Source organism: Diabrotica undecimpunctata, chromosome 6 (assembly GCF_040954645.1).
Source record: "Diabrotica undecimpunctata isolate CICGRU chromosome 6, icDiaUnde3, whole genome shotgun sequence".
Lineage (NCBI taxonomy): Eukaryota > Metazoa > Arthropoda > Insecta > Coleoptera > Chrysomelidae > Diabrotica > Diabrotica undecimpunctata.
Genome location: NC_092808.1, coordinates 14,337,014 through 14,358,781, shown reverse-complemented (window position 1 = coordinate 14,358,781; position 21,768 = coordinate 14,337,014). Strand labels below are relative to the sequence as shown.

At 34.6% G+C, this 21,768-nt stretch overlaps 1 protein-coding gene across 2 annotated transcripts in view; it reads right to left on the bottom strand.

Annotated features, from left to right (window-relative positions):
* LOC140443158 (oxysterol-binding protein-related protein 3-like) overlaps positions 1-21,768 on the bottom strand; it is a 130,615-nt gene that overhangs the window by 19,405 nt on the left and 89,442 nt on the right. The window contains exons 5-11 of one of the 2 annotated variants that reach the window (XM_072534253.1): positions 21,095-21,358; positions 20,802-20,982; positions 19,146-19,384; positions 15,627-15,891; positions 2,790-3,104; positions 2,124-2,488; positions 1,755-2,065 (exon numbers count right to left, since the gene is read on the bottom strand). In XM_072534253.1, coding sequence (XP_072390354.1) covers positions 1,755-2,065; positions 2,124-2,488; positions 2,790-3,104; positions 15,627-15,891; positions 19,146-19,384; positions 20,802-20,982; positions 21,095-21,358 — 1,940 coding nt within the window. The remainder of the gene's footprint in view (positions 1-1,754; positions 2,066-2,123; positions 2,489-2,789; positions 3,105-15,626; positions 15,892-19,145; positions 19,385-20,801; positions 20,983-21,094; positions 21,359-21,768) is intronic. The other variant, XM_072534254.1, reaches the window with a different exon arrangement.

Here is a 21,768-nt window from a genome sequence, read left to right as displayed (position 1 = left end):
AAGAAGTTTAACTAACTCGCCAGTTTCTTCATAAATAGTTTAAAAAAACTTAAATCGGCCCTAGTGTAAAATTAGTAAAATGTTACTAGGATAGTTTACCTCTGAGGTACAGAATTGAACAATTATTCGATATTTGTATAACATAATCTTGAACAAAATTCAGTATTAAATAATATTTTGTATTATTTAATACTTATCTACTTTTGATTGTTCGCTCTAGCACTAAAATTCTAATTGATTATTCCCATCACATCATATAATATATTTATTTATCATGCACCATGGTTCTTCAATGCGCTTTGGATAAAACTATCATAAAAGTTGATTGAATTCAGAGTGACCAAAGTACTCAATTTAATTGAGTTGATCATTAAATGTTTTTATTAACTTGTTTTTTTTTTCTGCTTTGAATAGCAATATTGTTGCTAGGGTCTATTTCATTAACCTCAGAGCAACTTCAATCTGCTTCAGTTGATTTATACAGTAATTTCAGTTATTGTGACTCCAAAATCGAGTTTTGGTTAGGCTATTCTTTCATACGTATGTTTTATAGATTTCGAAAAAGCCTTTGATAGAGTACCACATACATTATTATTTCAATGCTTAGACTCAGTTGGTCTGGACACGTATGACATTAGATTGCTTAAACATCTTTACTACAATCAGACCGCTTGTGTTACGGTGGACCAAGAGGTTTCAGCTAAAGTTTCTATTAAGCGTGGTGTCAGACAGGGATGTGTTATGTCACCGATGTTGTTTAATGCCAACATTGAACCAGTTTTTGAAATAGCGTTAAATAATCGCCGCGAAGGTGTTAAGATCGGTGGTGAAATTATTAACAACATCAGATACGCCGATGACACCGCAATAATGGCAGAGAGTCTAGAAGATCTTCAAACCCTGTTGAATGCTGTAAACAACGAATGCACTGAAAAGGACTTAACAATCAACGCAAAAAAAAACAAAATGGATGATGGTCGGAAAAATTAATACAGAAGACTCAGTACTAAGATTAGATAACAAAATCCTGGAAAGGGTTGAACACTTTAGATATCTGGGTAGCTGGATTGACTGCAGGGTTGAAAGTGACGAGGAAATTTCGACCAGAATAGAACTCACACGGAAAAACTTTATTAACTGGCGTTCTGTATTATGCAGTAGAAGTCTGACGTTGACCACACGTCTAAGAGTATTGAAGTGGTCCACGTTGTTCTATGGATGTGAAACCTGGATAACAAAAATAAAATATCTTAACAAATTAGAAGCGTTTGAGTTATGGTGTTACCGTCGCATGCTCAGAATCCCGTGGACAGCCCACATATCTAACGAACGCGTGCTAGAGACCGTGCACAAAGAGCGAGCATTGATCAACATCATCAAAATGAGAAAGGTCCAATACTTCGGTCATATAATGAGAGGAACTAAATATCGCTTACTCCGGTTAATCATTCAGGGCAAAATCGAAGGGAAACGTTGGGTCGGAAGAAAACAACTGTCCTGGCTGCGTAACATTAGACAATGGACAGGTCAAACGGTCGAGGAACTGTTTCATCTAGCTGCCGACCGAGAATCATTTCATCAGCTTGTCAATATGACGATAGCCAACGCTTGAATACAAGCACGGTACACAAAGAAGAAGATTATTTCATAAATTTTGAGCAGCACTCCTCGATCTTACATGTTACGTGTAGAATCTTTTTTTATAGTTTGATTAAATTAAAACTTTGATTGGCATTAAAAATTAATCATCTTACCTCTCCCTTTGTAAACTTTCTAACTGTAGTTTAACCGTTTCGGCAGTACTAAGATCCCCTTCTTCAAGCGCTCTTTGATCTGGTCTAAACCTCGTATCAGTAGGTGGTAGTAAATGAGAATCTGGTCCTAGTTCGTTTAACTCAATTGCAAAACGAGTAAAGCCATAGTAATGTTCTTGATTAGGCGGCAAAGTACCAGCACGCCAAATACACCTGGCCGATGGGGCTACACCACAGTACAAAGACTCTGACCATTTTCCGAAAAGTTTTCGAACTGTTTGGCCAGATTCATCATAAACAGCTCCAACAATCTGAAATAGGAAAAATATGTAACAGCAAATTTTAGCAAAATTTTGTTGATGCTCTTACCTCATGTCTTTTCGCAGACCAATAACTGGCTTTTGAAAACGTTAATTTGCAAGTTATTCTTCCATTAGATATCCTAAGTTCACCATATTGATCTACCCACCTCTGTCCGCTAAATAAGTTGTGAACACACGTTGTTACCTTGTTCCAAGTGTAGAGGTCGCCAGTTTTTGGAAGCAACACGTTAACGTTACCCAGAGGCTGAAATTCCATGCTCTTTCCCCAAAATTTGGTCTTGACACGGGCATCTTGCCAAAATGTAAAGCTGGGACTTTCTGCGTAGCAAGCACTGACTGGAGGATGGTGCGATACTTGCTCGGAAATAAAACGAAAACCTTTGTCTTCTCGAGTGCATTCGTATGTCTCACCTAAAGTGTCATAAAATAGTTTAGTACACAATTTAATTAAAACCAGAAACAAATTTTACGATATAGTACTGGTAAAAATCATCAAAACTTTCGGTGAAGGCTTCGACTTAATGATCTGGAAAGTGAGTGACCGTAGTGAAGTGACTCAGAAAGCTGATGTCTAATGAAGAGGTAGTGGGAAGTTTGATGTAGTTTAATTAGATGCGGTTTAAAACAACATGACTTTTAATTATAAATTTGAATATTTGGAGATATTTTGTTTGGTGATTCAATTGAGGAAGAATGTCCCAACTATACTTACCAAGCAAAGGATTGAAAGGCTTATTACCAGCTCGACTTAACGTGCTAGCGTAACTAGATACAGCGAAAGCAGCTATTTCCACCATCCTTTCATAAGGATCGTCGATACTTGCGGCTCTATCGAGCAGTTCTGAATACTCCAACTCTTCGCAGAGCCTCTGCAATACGTTGAGAGGTTCGTTTAACGCTACAGGCATACTGATCTGTGACAAGTCTTTGCCGATGTTGCGGCTCAAAAGATTCCACAAAGATAGGCCTTCCGTGGGAGGGCGCGGTACGGGAAGGTTGGTACGGCGTCCTGTCAGGCCTTGAGATTCTGTAACAGAGATGAGAATGCTATAAAAATAAGTAACAAAAATGTTTTCAATTGATGAAGTGGTAGTCTTGATTGGGGATGTCAAGAAAATGAGATATATATCATGAAAAAAAAATTGTATTCCATTCAATCAAGATATGATGTAGACCTTTAAATTTATTTCTGTAAGTTGCCTATTACATAAAAAAGATGAGCCGTTGCGTCGTGAGACGCCTGGCAAGTGTAAAATATCGAAATTATTTTATATAGAAAAATATTCATGAAAGAATGATTTACTAAAGGGAATAAATCGGATTAAAAGTTTCCCAAATACTGTCAGCAGTTTCCTTTGTTAGTTCAGTCATATTTTATTATCAATGATATATCTTTCTGTCAATAATATATCTGCGGCGCCATATGTTGGGTGTTTCTCTGAGAGACCGAATCTCAAACGAAGAAATACGTCGTAGAATAAAAACAACAGACGCTTTTGAAATAATCAAGTCACTAAAATAAAATTGTGCAGGACACGTCGCCAGATTAACTAACAACCGATTCTTCTTCTTAAAGTTCCATCTCCTATCGGAGGTTGGATATCATAAGGGCTATGGTCACTTTGTTAGCTGCTGCTCTGAAAAGTTGTAGTGAACTAAAGATGGGTAACACACCAAATTTTTAGGTGTTGATACAGCAACACTGGCGCAGTTTATTGTATCAACTTAGTGTGTCAACACTATTGTGTCATATAACACAGTAAGCCTTTGACACTACGTGAAAGTTTGAAACCTTCCCTAAGCTGTAACATCTGTTTTGCATTTACTTAATAGCTGTGCGAGACTGACCGAGAGTTGATCTTTTCACAAATAAAACCTTTTTGAGAACAAATCACACAAAGGGATAATAGATCAGACAGGTTAAAAACTCAAAATGTGTTTGTTGATGTTTGATTGATGAACTAGTTAGATATATTGCGACGTCAGTTTTTTGACAGCAGTCCGAGATTTGGCGAATGGATATACCATCACTAAAGTTAAAAAATGATGTAGTTACGTGATGGAATTTCACATTTGATATGATTAAGAGAATTTTACAGATGAACAATGCAATCATATCAACATTGGCAGTTTTAAATAGTTCAGCTACAGAATCTGTTGGGCCTCTACAAAACGAATACTGGACTATTGCTGAACAGTCCATTAAAGTTCTGGAAATTTTAATTTAGTTACAACTGCCATAAGTTCCGAGAAAAAAGTTAGTGCTTCGTCAATAATATTTTATTACAAACAAATTACGAAACACATGAATTCATTTGACATAAATACAATGATGCCTCAGGTTCAAAATATGGTAAAAAATCTGCAATTTAAATTAAAACAAAGATTTTCAGATATAGAGGAACATACTTTAATAGCTCAAGCAACAATCTTGGACCCCAGATTTAAAAAATTTGGTTTCATAGACAAAAGACAATATCGCAAAGCAGTAGAGAATTTGTACAGCAAGGTAGCCAACACAAAATTACCCACACAAAAAGAAAACGAAGAGGAAAATATTGAACAACCAATTCAAAATATACCGTATAAGGAAGATCTACTCCAAAATTTATGGAAAGATTTTGACAAGGAAGTTCAACAGCACCAACAACCAAGCAAGCATTTTACCGAGAAAAGATAGCTGCGGTATATCCCATTGTGATGGCACCAAAGGAAGCACATTTACCCAAAATTATACCAAATTATGAAGACTAGGCTTTGTATTATGGCTACATCTATCCCCTGTGAAAGGATATTTTCTAAAGCCGGGCAGATAGTCAACGAAAAGCGAGAGAGATTAAAGACGGATAAAATCTCTTAAGTGATTTTTTTAAACTATAACTTAAACAATAACGAATAAGTAGGTGTATATTTTTTTACTTTAAATTTTTTGTTTTGTTGCGTTAACCTAGATTTAGATTTTTTTATGTAGGTATCTTTATTCTTTCTTTAGCGTTTAATATCTCTCCACTGATTTTTAAGTTAACTATTATTATTTAAACTATAACAAATTTAAACATAATTTAAACAATAACAATTTTAATTTCAAATTTTTTGTTTTTTGATTTGTTGTTTGGACCTAGATTTGAAATTTTATTTATTTGTTTTTTTTATAATACAGTTTTTTCCTTTATTAATTATTTTATCTGCATAAACAGAAATATATTCAAATTTATTTTTTAAGATTTAAAATTATCTGTAGACACTGTAAAAATATATAAAACGTGGCAACCAGGTAAAATACAAAATAGTCAACGCAGTTGAAAGACACTTTTGTTTCGGTGAGATTCGAAAACTTGGCACAACTTTCGTGTTCTGTCTCTTTTTCTTGTATCTTGTATCAAATCGCACTATTGCGGTGAATTGCATTGCTCGGGCCGGAAACACTCGGGGTGTTACGACACTGTTACTGTGTCATGACACTTTATTGTCGCGGTGTCAATACACATGACGCACCGTAAAGTATCAGCACAAAAGTGTCATATCACACAGCGTTGCACATGACTATAGTGAACTACAGTTAAACCATTCTCTAAGGTTCTTCAGCCAGGAGATGCGTCTTCTTCCTATGCTTCTTCTTCCTTGGATCCTTCCTTGCATAATAATTCTCAGCAGCTTATATTTTTCTCCTCTGGTTATGTGACCCAAATATTCTAGTTTTCTTCTTTTTATGCTGTTCATAATTTCTAACTCCTTATTTAGACGTCGTAGTACCTCAGCATTGGTAATCCTTTGAACCCACTGAATTTTTAATATTCTTCTGTAACACCACATTTCGAACGCTTCTATTTTCCTTATGTGTTGTTTCTTCAATCTCCAAGCTTCTATTCCGTATAGTAAGATAGAAAATATGTAACATCTTAGAGCCCTCAATCTGAGATGCAACTGAAGGTCTCTGTTGGTAAGCATTGTCTTCATTTTCACAAATGCTTGCCTTGAAGTTTCAATTCGGACTTTGATTTCTCTGCTTTGGTCATTTTTGTCATCAACCCAGGTTCCCAGATATTTATATGTCTCTACTTTTTCTATTTGGGTTTGCTCTATCATTAATCTTTCATTTCCATGTTGCGTTTTTGAGACAATCATGAATTTAGTTTTTCTCTTATTTATTTTTAGTCCGTATCTAATGCAATAATCGTTAATTCTATTTACCAATTCTTGTAGCGATTCCAGGGTGTCTGCCATTATAACGGTGTCATCAGCGATTCTTATGTTATTTACTATTCTTCCGTTTACAGAGATTCCATCACCCAGATCCGTTATCGCTTCCTGGAATATGGCTTCACTGTACACGTTAAACAGTAATGGTGACAGAACACAGCCCTGTCTTACTCCTCTCTTTATATCTATATTTTCGGACTTTTGTTCTATCTTTATATTGGCCTTTTGATTCCAATACAGATTGATAATGATTCGTAAGTCTCGTCTGTCTATATCTTTGTTTCTCAGTATTTCTATTAGTTTTTCATGTCGGACCCTGTCGAATGCCTTCTCGAAGTCGATGAAACAGGAATAAATATCTAGGTTCATATCTAAGCATCTTTAAGAGAGGACATTAAAAGCAAACAAAGCAAAACAACCGATAGACAAGACATATTATGGAGTGGAGGTTAAGACATGAAGCACTACTGAGCAAAGGCCGCCCACCAACCAGATGAACTGACGACCTGAACTGTATTAGCGGTAACTGGACGCAAGTCGCACAAGACATACACAGATGGGAGGAAATAAGGGGGACCTATGTCCAGCAGAAGACGCGTACAGGTTAACGATGATGATGATACGTCTTTGAATTAAATAAAAATGCAGGCAATGTGTTTCAAGGAAGAACATTGTATACGTCAAAGAGTCGAAGAGTTACAAGTGCAGGCGAACGCCGCATTATATGTTTCACATTAAAAAAACAAGTGTTAAAGATTCATATGTTATATTACTTACATTATGATATCTACATCTGTTTATTATTGTTTAAAGAAAATGTTAAAATTGTTACAACCTTTATTAGGATAAGGATTTCCATTCCAACTATCTTTCAATATATTTAGTCTTCTTTCACAATAATTTGTGGTTGTTTATGTTGCTCCGTTTTGCAACGTAGAGCAAAGGCAACAGTTATAGAAGAAAACAAATGTAGAAGGGGCATTGATCGATATAGACAAGGCGTATTATACTGCCTGGAAAAACACACCTTTGAAAACTAATTTCAGCAAATCGACAATCGTACTTGGTAAATATTACTAACATATCGTTATTACATAGGTCTTTCCCAAAAACTCGGTAGCTAAATAGGTCCTTTAGTTGCAAGAAGCATTTTGTCACTCTTTGTTCAACATCTAAAAATATAGGGACAAAGACCCGAGAGTCAGAGAAACTGGTATGGATCATTTTAGGTCTATTCGTCTCACTACAACCAAAAACAACTGAATCAAGTACTTAACGACGCAGAAAGATAGAAGACAAAAATCAATACTGAGAAAATGCACGTCTTCCTCACCTGTTTTTACCCAGCGGCGGCCGGCCAGGTGAAGTAGGTGAAGGTGAGGTTCACCAAAAAAATATAATTAAATTGAGACAAATAAATAAAAAATGAAAACAACATTATTATATCTAAATTCTGAAATCAATTATTTATTCTCTTTTAATTAATCTAAAAATTAAAAAAAGACAACTAGCTTTATTAGCGGTCCTGACCTGTGTCACTAGCCGTGTATAATAAGATTCAGGAAGAGGTGAATATAATTTTTGAAATGCAAAATCCATCTGCATCAGCGTTCACGGTTGCCATGGCAACGTGACGTCAGCCTATCCTTAGTGATGGCTGAGAAAACAGGTACGTGCAGTTCCGCTTAAAAATATATTATTGGTCTTCACCTACTGTTGGATGTGTATTTGGTATTCCTATTTTTCGGAAATTTCTCTAAGCGACAATATTTTGAAATTTAGTCCATTATATAGATATTTTTATATAGTATAGTATTTATTAGTTTAGTTTAGTCACAATATTAATTTTATTTGTTTAGTGCACTTTATTAATACATTTCTCTGTGGTTTGTTTCGGATTTCGGATATAAAGTGTTCTCGTGGATTTCGTTTGGACAAAAATAATTTTAGAGAGACATGAATCCAATTAATGACTTCTTCTTCTTCCTATGCCGTCTCCATTAACGGAGGTTGGCGACCACATTTCTAAAAATTTCTCTGTCTTTTGCAACGTTGGAATAAATCGTCTACAGTCATGTTTGTCCAGTCTCAAATATTTCGCAGCCATGATTTCCTCTTTCTACCTATTCCCTTTTTGCCATCGACTCTACCCTGCATGATGACCTGCAGAAGACTATACTAAATGGTGGCTAAATTTGGCATTGGAAAAATGAAGATAAAAGGGATGTTCTTTTACATTGTCGACCAACCAGAATTTTAAACATCTGCGTCTAATCCAGAGTGGTCGGCTGCAATCAGCATCTGACTTAGAGTGGGCGGCTGAATCGAAACTCACCAACCCCAGGCGTGGTGTTTTAATCGCCAAAAAACCCTCAATGAAATGTCGAGGTTCAGAATTACCTCAGAATTAAATACCCCAGGCAAGCAGAACTGAACAAGAAAAACTGTTTTCAAGTTATTAGGGCCATAAACTCTAAACATTTTTTTAACGAATTTTTTATGAGATTTGGGCGCGAAGTAGGTACCAAAACTGCTTTTGGCTCCGGCAAGCTTTCCTCATCTTCACTACTTTTTTAGGCCACGAGCCGCCCCTGTTTTTACCACCACTAAGTCATGCAACTAAGGAGATCTGGGTCTAGAAATTCATTATTAGATACTAGGGCGCGGCGTCATGCTGAATAAAAACTTTTCAAATAAATGTGGAAAATATAAAGAGAAAAGCTAGCATACCGCAGACTAGATCATCAAATTCTAAGCATATTAGAGCTGAGAAGTCTCCAAAGGATGTGATGCGAAAATGTCTAGACTTGATATGGTTTAGAGACATTTTCAGACTGGACACAACATCATTTTTCCACCACGGCCTGAGAATATTCTATAGTATCAGAACAGCTCTACGAATTCGGACCAGTAACCCTCCTCGAGAGATTACGTTGCTATAAAGTGAATCTACTTAAAATTTTAACATCTTACAGAATTATTAGCAACCATGTAATCTAATACAAACTAAATAACATTTAAAGGATTTTCACCCATATATTTAGTGGATTTAAACATGTATATCTATGGTTATACTTATTTTAGGTAGCCGTACTGAAGATGGAATATTTATTCCTAAAACGTTCTGTAATAAATTTTTATGATATATGGTACACAGCTGACTACAGGAAATGAACTTTTTTCTAGTGGATTATTAGATTAAGCCACACAGATGCCTTATAATCGAGCTCTAAAAGTAATACATCGATGAAATCTCTAAAGAAAAGGAACAAGAGGAAAGTCCAGTAAAAGATAACGATGTAGAGGACTTTAAAGTCATGAACATAGGTAGTGAATAAGGAAAGTAGCCGATACGGCAGAATGGAACAATAATGTTACGCAGATCAAAACTAACGCCACTAACAACAAATCCATATGATTCAGAGAGTACCAACCATCAAATATCACCCCTCAAAGTTTAAGCTTAACTTGATCATTACTTTAGAAGTTACAGTGATACAACTTTTGCAAAATAATGGAAAAATCTGAAGTGTATTATAATAGGTAAAAATAGTGTACAAAAGCAAAACAAGTGACTTTAAATATGGTAGTACATATAAAACTGTTGCTGAACAATGTCAATGTCCAAATTTGGTCCAGAAAACATAAAAGTCCACAGAATCATTCTGGCGGGTCGTTGCATGGAGTTGCATGGAATAGCAGAGGAGTTGCAGGTATCAGATAGCAGTGTATACAGCATTAACTTTTGTCAATGAGAAAACTGTGTTTGAAGTATGTGCTACGCTTGTTCACAGTCAATCAAACGACAACGTGTTGACAATAATTCGGATCATTCTTAATAACAGTACATAAAACATATATTTATCACTTTACTGCAAAGTCAAATCAGTAGTCAGTTGAGTAGACACCACCAAAAATGTAAACATCGTATGTTACGATGCGCAAGTCAGTCTATTCATTGATTACCTCAAGAAAGAAAGAACTCGCTTTATTGGAGCGTTTGAAGTAAGATGAAGAATCGGCTACAAATGAAAAAATGTTCGTCAAGACATTTTATCGAAAGTTAATGTCTATAAATCCATCATTAGACCAATAGTATGTTAATGAAGTGAGACATGGCTGATGGCACAAAATACAAAAATAGTTAGAAGTTTTCGAAAGAAAAATTCTAAGAAAGATCTGTGGACACATCATTAAAAACGAAATATGGAGATCTAGATAAAATTCACAATCTTTTAACTGTTTTAAGAACCACCTATCTCAGAATTCGCTGGACTGCAGAGGCTACGATGGGCTGCTCGTGTAGTGAGGATGGATGATGACAGATTGCTAAGAATAGTCAGAACTATAGGAGGCCAAGGCTCAATTTTGGCTGCAGTGCCATTGCCAGAAAAAGAAGATGCTACAAATAGTGCCTGTCGATGTGAAAAACGTTGTCGTATAAACTTAACAAATATTATTTTGATTTAAATCCGTTTTATTAACAAATTGCATATTCACAAGCGTGCAAATTGTTTGTATTTCGATAAAGCGTGCATTACATACTCAACATGGGAAGTAGGTTATACAAAATTGACTATTTACCATAATTGTCGCAGAAAAAACTTATCACTCTTAGCATCTAAAAAATTAAATCAAGTTTTGAAATATTTTGTGGTTACTATTTTAAAGTTTTATTATAAAGAACTACAGTGAATTTAACTATGGTTAAAAGCTAAAAATAAATAATGTTGCGTCGCACATACTAACAATATATTATATTATTTGAATTTTTAAGATAGGCATACAACTATCATTATACCACATTACTCAATAAATCCAAAACCTGGCATCTATAGATGGCGCCACAAATACCAATGCATAATTTAAAAAATTTCAACCTTCAAACGTCAACTGCCAAAATTTGAGTTCAATCGGACCATTAGTTTACAAGTTATAGCGATTTAAGTATATTTCAACAACTCCTGACAAGAAAAAATACTGTTAATCAGCGACTTTATAACTGTTATTCGGATAGACTTTGTCGAAAACAATACTTACAGCCAGTGGTGTCTTGGATTTTAAAACCCTCAAGGCTGCATAAATCAATTAATAGAGCATATATACATATTTCAATTTTCATTTTTCATTCATTATAATTTAATAACAAAAAAAAATTCTGAAAAGAACCGTTTAAAACGCAAGCCGTTTCTCATCTGGCCAGCCTCTGAAAACGACCTCCTCCTCAGGACAACACCAACCACCGCCACCAAACATCACCAGTGAGCCACAAAGAATCCAGTGCCACCATCAAATACACAAACCACTTCCTGAAGAGGTGACAGACACCTAAAACAGGACAATAATTATATATCACAGAAGAATATCACCCAACCCACCGATCCATGCTACAATTATAATGGATTTAAATGCAGTAATATATATTTAACACTCTGGTAACTCAAATTCGGCGAGTGTCCCCAAATACATAAAACTAGTCTTCTTCTTCCTTCTTGTATGTAGGCTTTAAAGCCTGTTTCTTCTTCAACATTAGCCTCCTAAATTGTTTAAATTATCGCACCATCTTTTTCTTGGTCTGCCAATAATTCTTCTTCCATTTGGTGACTTATCTCGTGCTATTCGTACTATTCTATCCTCTGCCATTCTACTAATGTGTTCGTTCCACTCCTGTTTCCGTTTTGTCACCCATCCATTTATGTCTTCTATATTGCATGCTCTTCTTATGTTTTCGCTTCTCTCCCTATCCAACAGACTTTTCCCTAATATTCGTCGAAGTATTTTCATCTCTGTTGTTTCTAGTAGTCATCTCGTTTTAGATGTGTCAGGTCTTGTCTCCGCCGTGTATGTTAATATAGGTCTAATTGCTGCTTTATAGATTCTTGTTTTTGTGTCTTGTCTTAGATGTTTGTTCTTCCAGATTGTGTCATTAAAGAGATCCCGCCGCTTTACTTGCTTTTAAGCTTTGTTGTCGTACTTCTTCTTAGAAAATACCGTATACCGTGAGTAAAAACATATCCGTAACTAGTTATATCTATTCCCAGATATCTAAACCTTGCTTCCTGCTTTATTATTTTCCCATCAATTTCGATTTTACATCGTAGTGAGTATTTAGATGTTGTCATGTTGTTACATTTGGTTTTTTCTGCTAATATTATCATATTGTATGTCTTGGCTGTTGTATTGAAGATGTGTGTTAATCTTTGGAGCTCGTCTTCTGTCTCGGCGATTAAAGCGGCGTCGTCTGCATAACATATTATTTGAATTTCTTTATTCCCCATTCTGTAACCGTGACCTTTACGTACTGCTTGCATTATTTCGTCCATTATTATATTAAAGAGAAGTGGACTTAACGAGTCACCTTGTCTGACTCCGCTTTGTACTGGTATACACTGTGTTAGTTTTCCATTTATCTTTGCCTGTATTCAATTATGTAAGTAGATATTTTCGATGGTTTGTATAATATTGATTGGTATGTTTCTTTTATACAGTAGGTGTAAGACGTCTTCGACTTGGATGCGATCGAAAGCCTTTGTCAGGTCTATAAAACATAGATATGCTGGTGTATTGTACTTTATAAAAATAGTCCACACAATCAATTTTCTCGACCATAAATTGAAGTTGCATGAAAGATAGCAGAAAGCAACACATTTATTCACCACTTTATCAGAAAAACACAGTCTGTTCGCAGTTGATAAAATACAATGCGTCGACGATTAAAAGCGAAACATGTCATCATAATAGTTTTAATGGATGAAACATAGATACAACACTTCTTCCCTAAGTCTAATCGGTGGTCAGCTGAGTGGACAGGAGCATGCGATTTCTAAAAAATTTTGGAATCTTTATTCACTGAAACAATAAATGAAGAACGATACCGAACTGACACTTACTGAACGATTATTTCCAACAAAATCGTGCAACTCATTCTTTCGATTCCACTGCTTTCAGACTTTTTTAAGATTGCATAATTTAGCAGGAACTTGGCCTCTACGATCGACAGACCTACCACCACGTGACTTTTTCTTCTGTCGTAACTGCTTTTAAACTGAGTATAAAAACAGTTTAAAATTTATTGAAGAATTGAAAACTGCAATATCCAGTTTCACTGCATCTGTTATAGAGGAAATGTTCCAGATATGGATGAATTGAAAACTGCAATATCCACTACCACTGATTTTTTTGTAGAGATGTTACAGCATGTGTTTAGAAACATTCTCGATACTCGACATGACCTTCTAAGATAATCCATTTCCACAACGTCTACTTTATCTTGTTCATTCTTTGTCATCGTCCAACATTCGGCACCATATGTGGTAATTGGTTCTACAATTGCTCTGTATACGCGAAGTTTGGTATGCATCTTTATTTTATTAGACCACAGTAATGAATTCAGTATTCGGATGTATTTTTTCCCTTGGGTTATTCGGTTTTGTACATCTATCTTAACTCTGCAATCTGCTGATATGATGCTTCCTAGATATTTATACTGGTTGCAGCCTTTTATGACTGCGTTTTCAAGCCTCAGATCAGTGGTATTTCCTCCAATTTTTAAATATTCTGTTTTGCTTATGTTTACAGTAAGCCCCCATTTGGCATATTCCTCAAATAATTTTCGATTCATATAATTTATATCTTCCTCGTCGGTTGCAACCACCACCCGATCATCTGGAAACAACAATGTATACAGAGTTTCTTGTCCCACTTCGATGCCCATAAATCTACATTTATTTCTCCAATTCCTCAATGCTTCTTGGACGTATATTTTAAAGAGTGTCAGTGACAAACAGTATCCTTGCTTTAGGTCTTTAGTGACTTTAAATTCATTTGAGGTTCTGGTTCCAATTTTTACACAACTAACTGCATTTTCGTACAATTTATATATCGCTCGGATATACGTCGAATCCAATCCGGACCTTTCGAGGACCTCAAACATTTTCTTTAACTATCACTATCATATGCTTTCTCAAGGTCTATAAATACCAAATGGGTCTCTCTACTTCTTTCGACACGCTTTTCAATTATTTGTCGTAGGATAAATATATTATCAAGGCAGGATCTCCCGGTACGAAAGCCGCTTTTTTCTTCAATATCTTGTATCTGTCTTTCAACTCTCTTCTTTAATATTCTGCCGTACATCCGGCCCACAGAGCTCGTCACGCTAATACCTCTATAATTGGAACAGTCTCTTTTATTCCCTATCTTATATATGGAGCTTATATAAGATTTATTCCAATCTTTAGAAATTTCCTGGTCTCCACACATACATTTATTGAAAAGGTCTACTATTAATTCTAAAAGTGCAGTCGGCCCATATTTAACCAGCTCTATGGGAATGTCTCCAGACCCTGCGGCTTTTCCGTTTTTAACCTCTTTTAAGATTTTCGTCAATTCAGATAATGTTATTATAGGGATTTCCTGTCTTTCGTCTCTGTTGTCTATTAATTCCCTTATCTTTTCCCATCTGTACTCTACTCTATCCTCTTTCAGCAGTTTCGTATAATATTCTTCCCATTCCTTTAACTTTATGAGAGAAATGTTGTCTTCATTTTTCTCATTTTTCCTACACTGCTTTAATGTTTTCCAAGCTTGTGCCACTTTTGTTCCACCCATAAATCTGTCCAGTTCATCACACTTAGCCTCCCAGTTAATATTTTTCGCCTCATCCACGTCTTTTTTAACTTCTCTATTCCATTTAGCGTATATTTCTCTCTTGAGGATCTTTGGATTGAAGCCATATGTAATATGCTTGTTTTTTTCTTGAGAACTTTCTCTTCTAGTTCTGTTGACAACCATTCAGGTTTTCCTTTTTTCCGATTTTCAACTTTTCCCAGTGCTTCATTTGCCGTGAATTAGATATTATTATTTGCCGACATAATTAGATACTTTAACAATTTAATGTGAAGATTGTAAGTTGTAGAATTTCAATTGAGACCAACTTCCAGCTAGCAAAAATGCATTTTCAACCTAGAATGTCTGTGTGATCCAGCTGTGGAGATGAGTGAAAGAGACAATTGTTATATTTATATAAAAATTACCAAATAAAGCATTAAGCAGCATAGCACACCCAACATTTACATCAGAAACAATTGCCTGTACCAACTCTGGGAATCTTAATCAAATTTAAGAATGTAGTGCAGTTTAGACAACAACAAAACACATAATAGGTCTTAAAAGTTCAACAACAACAAAAAATAAAAAAATATAGAACACTACAAAGTGAACTTTGGATACTAAAGTATTTTTAATTTTACGAAAGGAACATTCATATTTGCTTCTGCATCAGTTTCAATAAACAAAACTACTTTTAAAACAATGTTATTGATTCTGTTAAAGAAAAAAAAACACTTACCTCTAATATCAATACAGTTCTCGGTATCTAACTCTACTCCCAGCTCAGACTCTTCGGAACTAATACTTCCCTCTCCTTCGCTACTCAGAGATCCGCCCTCCGAGCTAGTCTCCGACCTGGTTCTCACCTCAGACTCCTCCTCGCCATGAGGATACTTGGACGGCTTCTGGTCCGGAGGCAATTCTTCGGCATCAAAAAATTCTGTCGCGCTTACACAGGAGGAGCTGTAGCTCAACGAGGCCGTGTAGTTACGATGATTTTGTTGCTGGGGGAAGGGTGGGGGAGTTAGTCAAGCAAGCACAATGTAAACGGTGATATTTACGAATGATAACTAGCCATTAAAAAAACCAAGGAATTGTGACAACAATAAAATGACACATTTGTTTAAATTGAGTACAGATAATATTTACTTTTTCATAAAATGTTTTTAAGTTAATATTTTACAATGTACATTTCATAATGGTCCATCAAATTTATTACTTTAATTTAATTCAGAGTCGAATGTGTTATTTATACAAAAAGACTACACTAGTGTTGTTATAGATCCAGTTTTTTCTTCTGACTTTTCCTTGAGAATCCTTTTCGAGCTTGCTATTTCGCTGTACAGTTAAGCCTTTTAAATAAACAATCAATTGAAAGTAGCTGTAACTTAAAAAGACTTTTTAACAAGATAAGCCTATTCGTTTGTATCTTTATTTGTTGTGCTGTAACATGTTCAAAAGCTTCTACGTTTCAATTTATTTATTTTCTCTTTATTTTTGAAATTTCGCGAGATAACCCCTATATTTAATTATTCCTCTGTGGTCCTTTCTCGCGATATTGTTTATAACTACTACTACTACTAGTATAACTACTTTGAAAATTTCTACAGAAATAAAAATTCAGTTTTAAAAGTAAATAATCCCTTTTTAAGTTACCGCCCTACTGCCTTCAAAGAGCAGCGTTACCTTTTTCGGCCACCCCTGTTTGGAATTCAAGTTTTGTTAAAAGTATTCCCCAAAAACGTTAATTGTTCTAGGTAGTTTTTTTTGCCAATATAAATATATCTAAATTTCAAATACTTATAGTAATTTCCCGTCTGCTATTGAAGAAGATGTAACACGATTTCAGCTGAGGGACCCCTGTTTTAATTAGGCAAGACATATTATAATTATTTTATATATCTGTTACACTTATGTATTTCTCGTTTTTTCAATGTTTTAATTTCGACCGGTCCTCTGCAGATTTTTGCAACAATGTTCCTAATTTCGACCGGTGCTTTACAAATCGCCGATAACAATCTTTATTTCTACTGGTAATCTGTCAAATTCTCATTCGATTTCAGTCTAAACTAATCCGATTACCGAGATAGTCATTTGTGGACTTTCAATAAATTTGAGGCTTAATAATATTTATGCAGTAAATAGGTATTTTCCACCTTCTTTATTCGAGTTTAAAGAGTTTTTATTGTCGACGACGAAACTTCATACAATTACTTACATAATATTCAATAAATTTACGTCACATTAACCAGTACATATGTTATTTAATACTATTGACATTTTCTTTGTACATTTTGTTAAGTTTAATCATGATTAAAGGGAATTTGATTAACTAATTAATTAATTATTAATTTTACATTATATTTATATACATATAAAACGTTTTTATTATTATTTGTGCTCTTTTTACACCTGTTAAAAGGTTTATTTAGATCTGACTTATACATTGAGCTTATATTCTCGTTTCTTTTTTTGACATTTATATTGGTCCTCCCACTTCCGTTTTTTTTGGAATTCAAAGATTTAAAAACATTGGCGCCCATTTTTTGTAAACACATGTTCTCTTCCTTTGCTTTTTTGTGTTTTCTTTGTTTGTATATTTATTTCCATACTTCCCTAAACGGCCCCTCCCATCATCATCAGCAACGACTGAACAACGGTATCTTCGAGACACAAAGTAACTCAGTATCCTAAGCCTACTTCCTAGTAGTTCTGTACACTGTTCATTACAGTGCGTAGATCTATACTTTGCCACCAATAGCCAATGTAACAAAGAGCTCATATCAATAGTATACTTTTTGGTAAAATATCAAAACTCATATAGACTATTTTTATTGTCTGCCAAAATCATCGGACTGGATTGCAAATATAGTTTGTATATCTAATGCATTTTGAGTATTTCGATAATGTGCTTCGGTAGAAACAATTTTAAAGATACATTTAATGAAACATAACTAATGTCACTACAACAAAACTTAATTCTTTAGTGATTTATATGAAGACATATAAATACTTCCTGTTTCCTTATCTATAGAAAGCGATATCAGATTAAGAAAATTAATGTCGACCTGGAAGAACTATTCAGACATTACGGCAAATCTTATAATAGTCCTCTAAATACTGTAACAAAACTGTACTGATATCGGCAATAGTATACAAAGACCCTTGACATCTCTAACGTTGAGATAATAGCAGTTATCCTAATAGCGAGAACTGGGACAACTGGCAAGGCAAACGTCGCTGTGGCGGGGTTCCAGTATAGTTAGTATACTTTTTAGTAAAATGCCTTCAATAGCGAGGTTTCAACATGGTCGCTCGTCGAGAGCCACGATCTCGTATTGGTAGACTACCGATTGTAGATATAAAGTTTTGGACATGACAAAATTTATGATGTAAAAGTATAATTAAAGGCAAAAGCATTTAACAAGTAATAAAATTCAAATAAGTGGAAGCGCACCCTCTAGCAAACATAATCCAGTATACAAAATACAACAAAAAGGCAAAAAGCTGCATCAATCGGTATGCCTGAGATACATATGGAGAAATTTAAGAGTGCGAAATAAAATCTAGTGAGTATATTCAAGACATTCATTAATTAATATTATAAAATTGCCAGAAAGATCAATGGCAGAGAATGAATCAATAGATTAGAGAAATACCCTGTACTATTCACAGACTTGAAAATATCACCGTATACAAATAGAATATTATTTTTGCAATAAAGTAAAAAAAACTTACAGAATAAGTGAAATACCGAAGATGACCATGGTCTTGCTTTCTTGATATCGAGATGTAAACTGAAATAATGATCAATGATATCAAAAATATATTCGCAGAAGATGACGTCCTTGGAAGGTGGTGACACAGATTTCACTTCTGGTATAAATATAATCATACAAAAAAATGAATAAAATTAGATTTGGTAGTGGATTTATTTGAAATTGCAATCAAAGACAAACTAAAATCCAGTTGGTCACAAGCAAGATTTTCTAAAAAATAGAGAGGTAGCTGGGCAGTCAGTGAAGCATACGTCAGATTATAGATTCGATAAATTGAAAAGAAGAAAAGAAAATGTTTCTTGGATATTAAATAAAAGAGGAAAAAACATTTATAATATGATTAAAATTCAGATTCGAATTATACAATGTGTCAAATTATTGATGAAACGTTCCCTTATACACTGCTGTCCTGAGCAATTCGTATCTACTCTTAAAGTCAAAAATCACAACAGTTTACATATAAACCTATAGATACTTACGCTTTCTAGAAGATTTTCTACACAGGAAAGATCAGTCAGGTCGGAGGCCTCGTGGATTCTGGTTAACCTACTTCTAAGGTCCGTATTCTGTTGCAGCACCTGATTCAGACTGTTTTTCAAAGTGACTAAATTCTGATTTGTAACGCTTGCCGGAACTTGTAGTTCTGAATCCAACGCTGACTTTATTCGCTCCCTTTCCGTACTTAGGCCAAAGGTTAATGTTTTCAAACTAGCTATCACTGTAATGAATACATATATTTTAATTGTATGTACAATATGTTGAGTTAAATCAAATAGCAGTCAAAACGTATCCTACAACAAGCCAAGAAGCCAGCATGTAGAATTATACAGGAATTTGTTTAGTTAATACAACATAAGTTAATATAACATAAGTAATGTCTATAATATTACTGAGAAGAATAATTCTCGCAGAAGATATAATAGGTAATTACAAGTCTGGCTTTAGGAGATGTAAGTTCCAGAAAGCTGGTACGAATAATAGGTGTACATAGAGAACTCATCTGCACGAATCAAAATGGACAACACCTCATTAGAAGAATTTCTTATTGACGCTGGTTTTAGTCAAGGAGATCCTTTTGGTCCCTTTCTTGCTCAACTTCGCCTTGGAATATGTAGTAAGGAAAGCACAACCCAAGCTGACAAACGGCTTTGCTGTCCAGGGATCCAAAATACTACCGGTTATTGCTGACGATGTGGACATAATTGTACAATCCACTAAAGCTGCAAAGGAAATCTTTGCCCTATTTGAAAACTAGGCGAAGTAAATTGGTATTAAGGTCAACGAGGATGAGACCAAGTACATGAAAGACTCCGCAATACATTTTGGGAAAAGTCCGATGTAGAAGATTAGTTGGTCATCTCAGAAAAAGATAGGATACAATAACAACAGATATATAGCAGATAGCTATAATAAGACCGGCAACCACGACTAATTTAGATTTGTAGAGCTGATGATAAAGCCATCCATTAATTTTCACAATCCAATTAAATGTAACAGACGAGACTTTATAAAACCTAAAGCTATTGGGCAACCAAATCAACGCATCGATATAACATAGAGTACCAAGATAACCCAATCGGCTAAAACGTGATGGAGACCGTTTTTTTTTTGGGAGGCATTATTTACATCAATTACTTCACAAAGTAGACATAAATAACTGACGTGTACTATGCAATTATATTGGAATATTTCAATGCATGACGCCAGATTTAGCACCGTGTGAATATCCCCTGTTCTCAAAAAACATGTTCTTGCTTGCTCTGTTAATAATAATAAGTCTTAATAAATATGGTAAATTAAATATTTTTTAATCCATTTTATATTAAGACAAGAACAGTCCTATATCTGAGTGAGCTAGCCAAAGCCGTTGAATAAACGAATCCAGCGGTCTTTTGTTACTAAATTGGTGCCCAACGTGGGGCCATTTACTATTTTTAGAAGGAAAACAATAAAATAAAACAGAAAATTAATAAATACGAGAAATGTAAAGCAATTATTGGAAAAACTGTAATTACTATCGAATTAAACAGTTGCGGTTGGATACCTTCTCAGAAATATTCTATATTTAAAACTATTTCTAGCTTTGTCGGGCCGATATAATACAGTTAATTTGATAAAAAATTATTGCTTCTTACCTTGTTTGGAAAGAGTTATAAAATCTTCCCTCATTTGATTTTCAGCCGACAGAGAGATGACATCTACGTTGCTTAAACTGTCGGGTGTAGGAGCTGTTACAACGGTATTAGCAGGAATTGGCAAAGTAGTGAGGTTACTATTAGTAGGGGCTGATGTCGATAATCCGGAAAATGAATTAGCCTAAAAAATAAATGGTTTTTTAAGCTTCTTTTTAGACATATTAAAATGGATCAAATTATTCGACACTATACTGTAAATAACTAAATTAAAATTTAATAATGTTTATAAGTACCTTTCTCGACTTTGCCAACATAGCTAAGTCGTATTTCTGGAATATATTAACAAACATTGCTATCTTTGAACAATCTGAAAAGTCAAAACTTACCGATAATGGAGATATATTATCCAAGTTATCAGTACCAATAATACTTTTTCCTCCACTTAACTGTATGGTTAAATCTACACTACCTCCTTTAGATGAAGACGATTTCTTCTTTTTTAGACCGAACTTTCTCCTATCTTTCTTAACATTAGGCGAAATCGCTTCAGCTGTACTCTGAAAAAAATTTAAAAAAATATTATAATACGGGTGTGCGTTTGTGTTTTGTTGAAACTGGTTTTCATAACTAACCAGTCAGTCAATTTGTTTAGAGTTCTCTTTTTATAAAAGATAGGGTTAGTATCTGCATTTAAAACTCTTGTTTTGCATTTTCTATTTAACAGTTAGTATATAAAGTTTTTTACTGTTTTTTTTTAATTTTTTTTATTTTCTTTATTACGCTAAAACATAAACCCCATTCAACACATTGGAGATTTAGATCTTCCTGGCGACTATATTATAACACAGAAATTACAAAAATTACGTCGCATCGGCAGCTCATCAGTGGGCTCACTTCATTGTGAATGGTATACTGAGCACTTAGTTTGAAACACTTCAGTCAGAAATTTATCAAATGTCTTTTTACA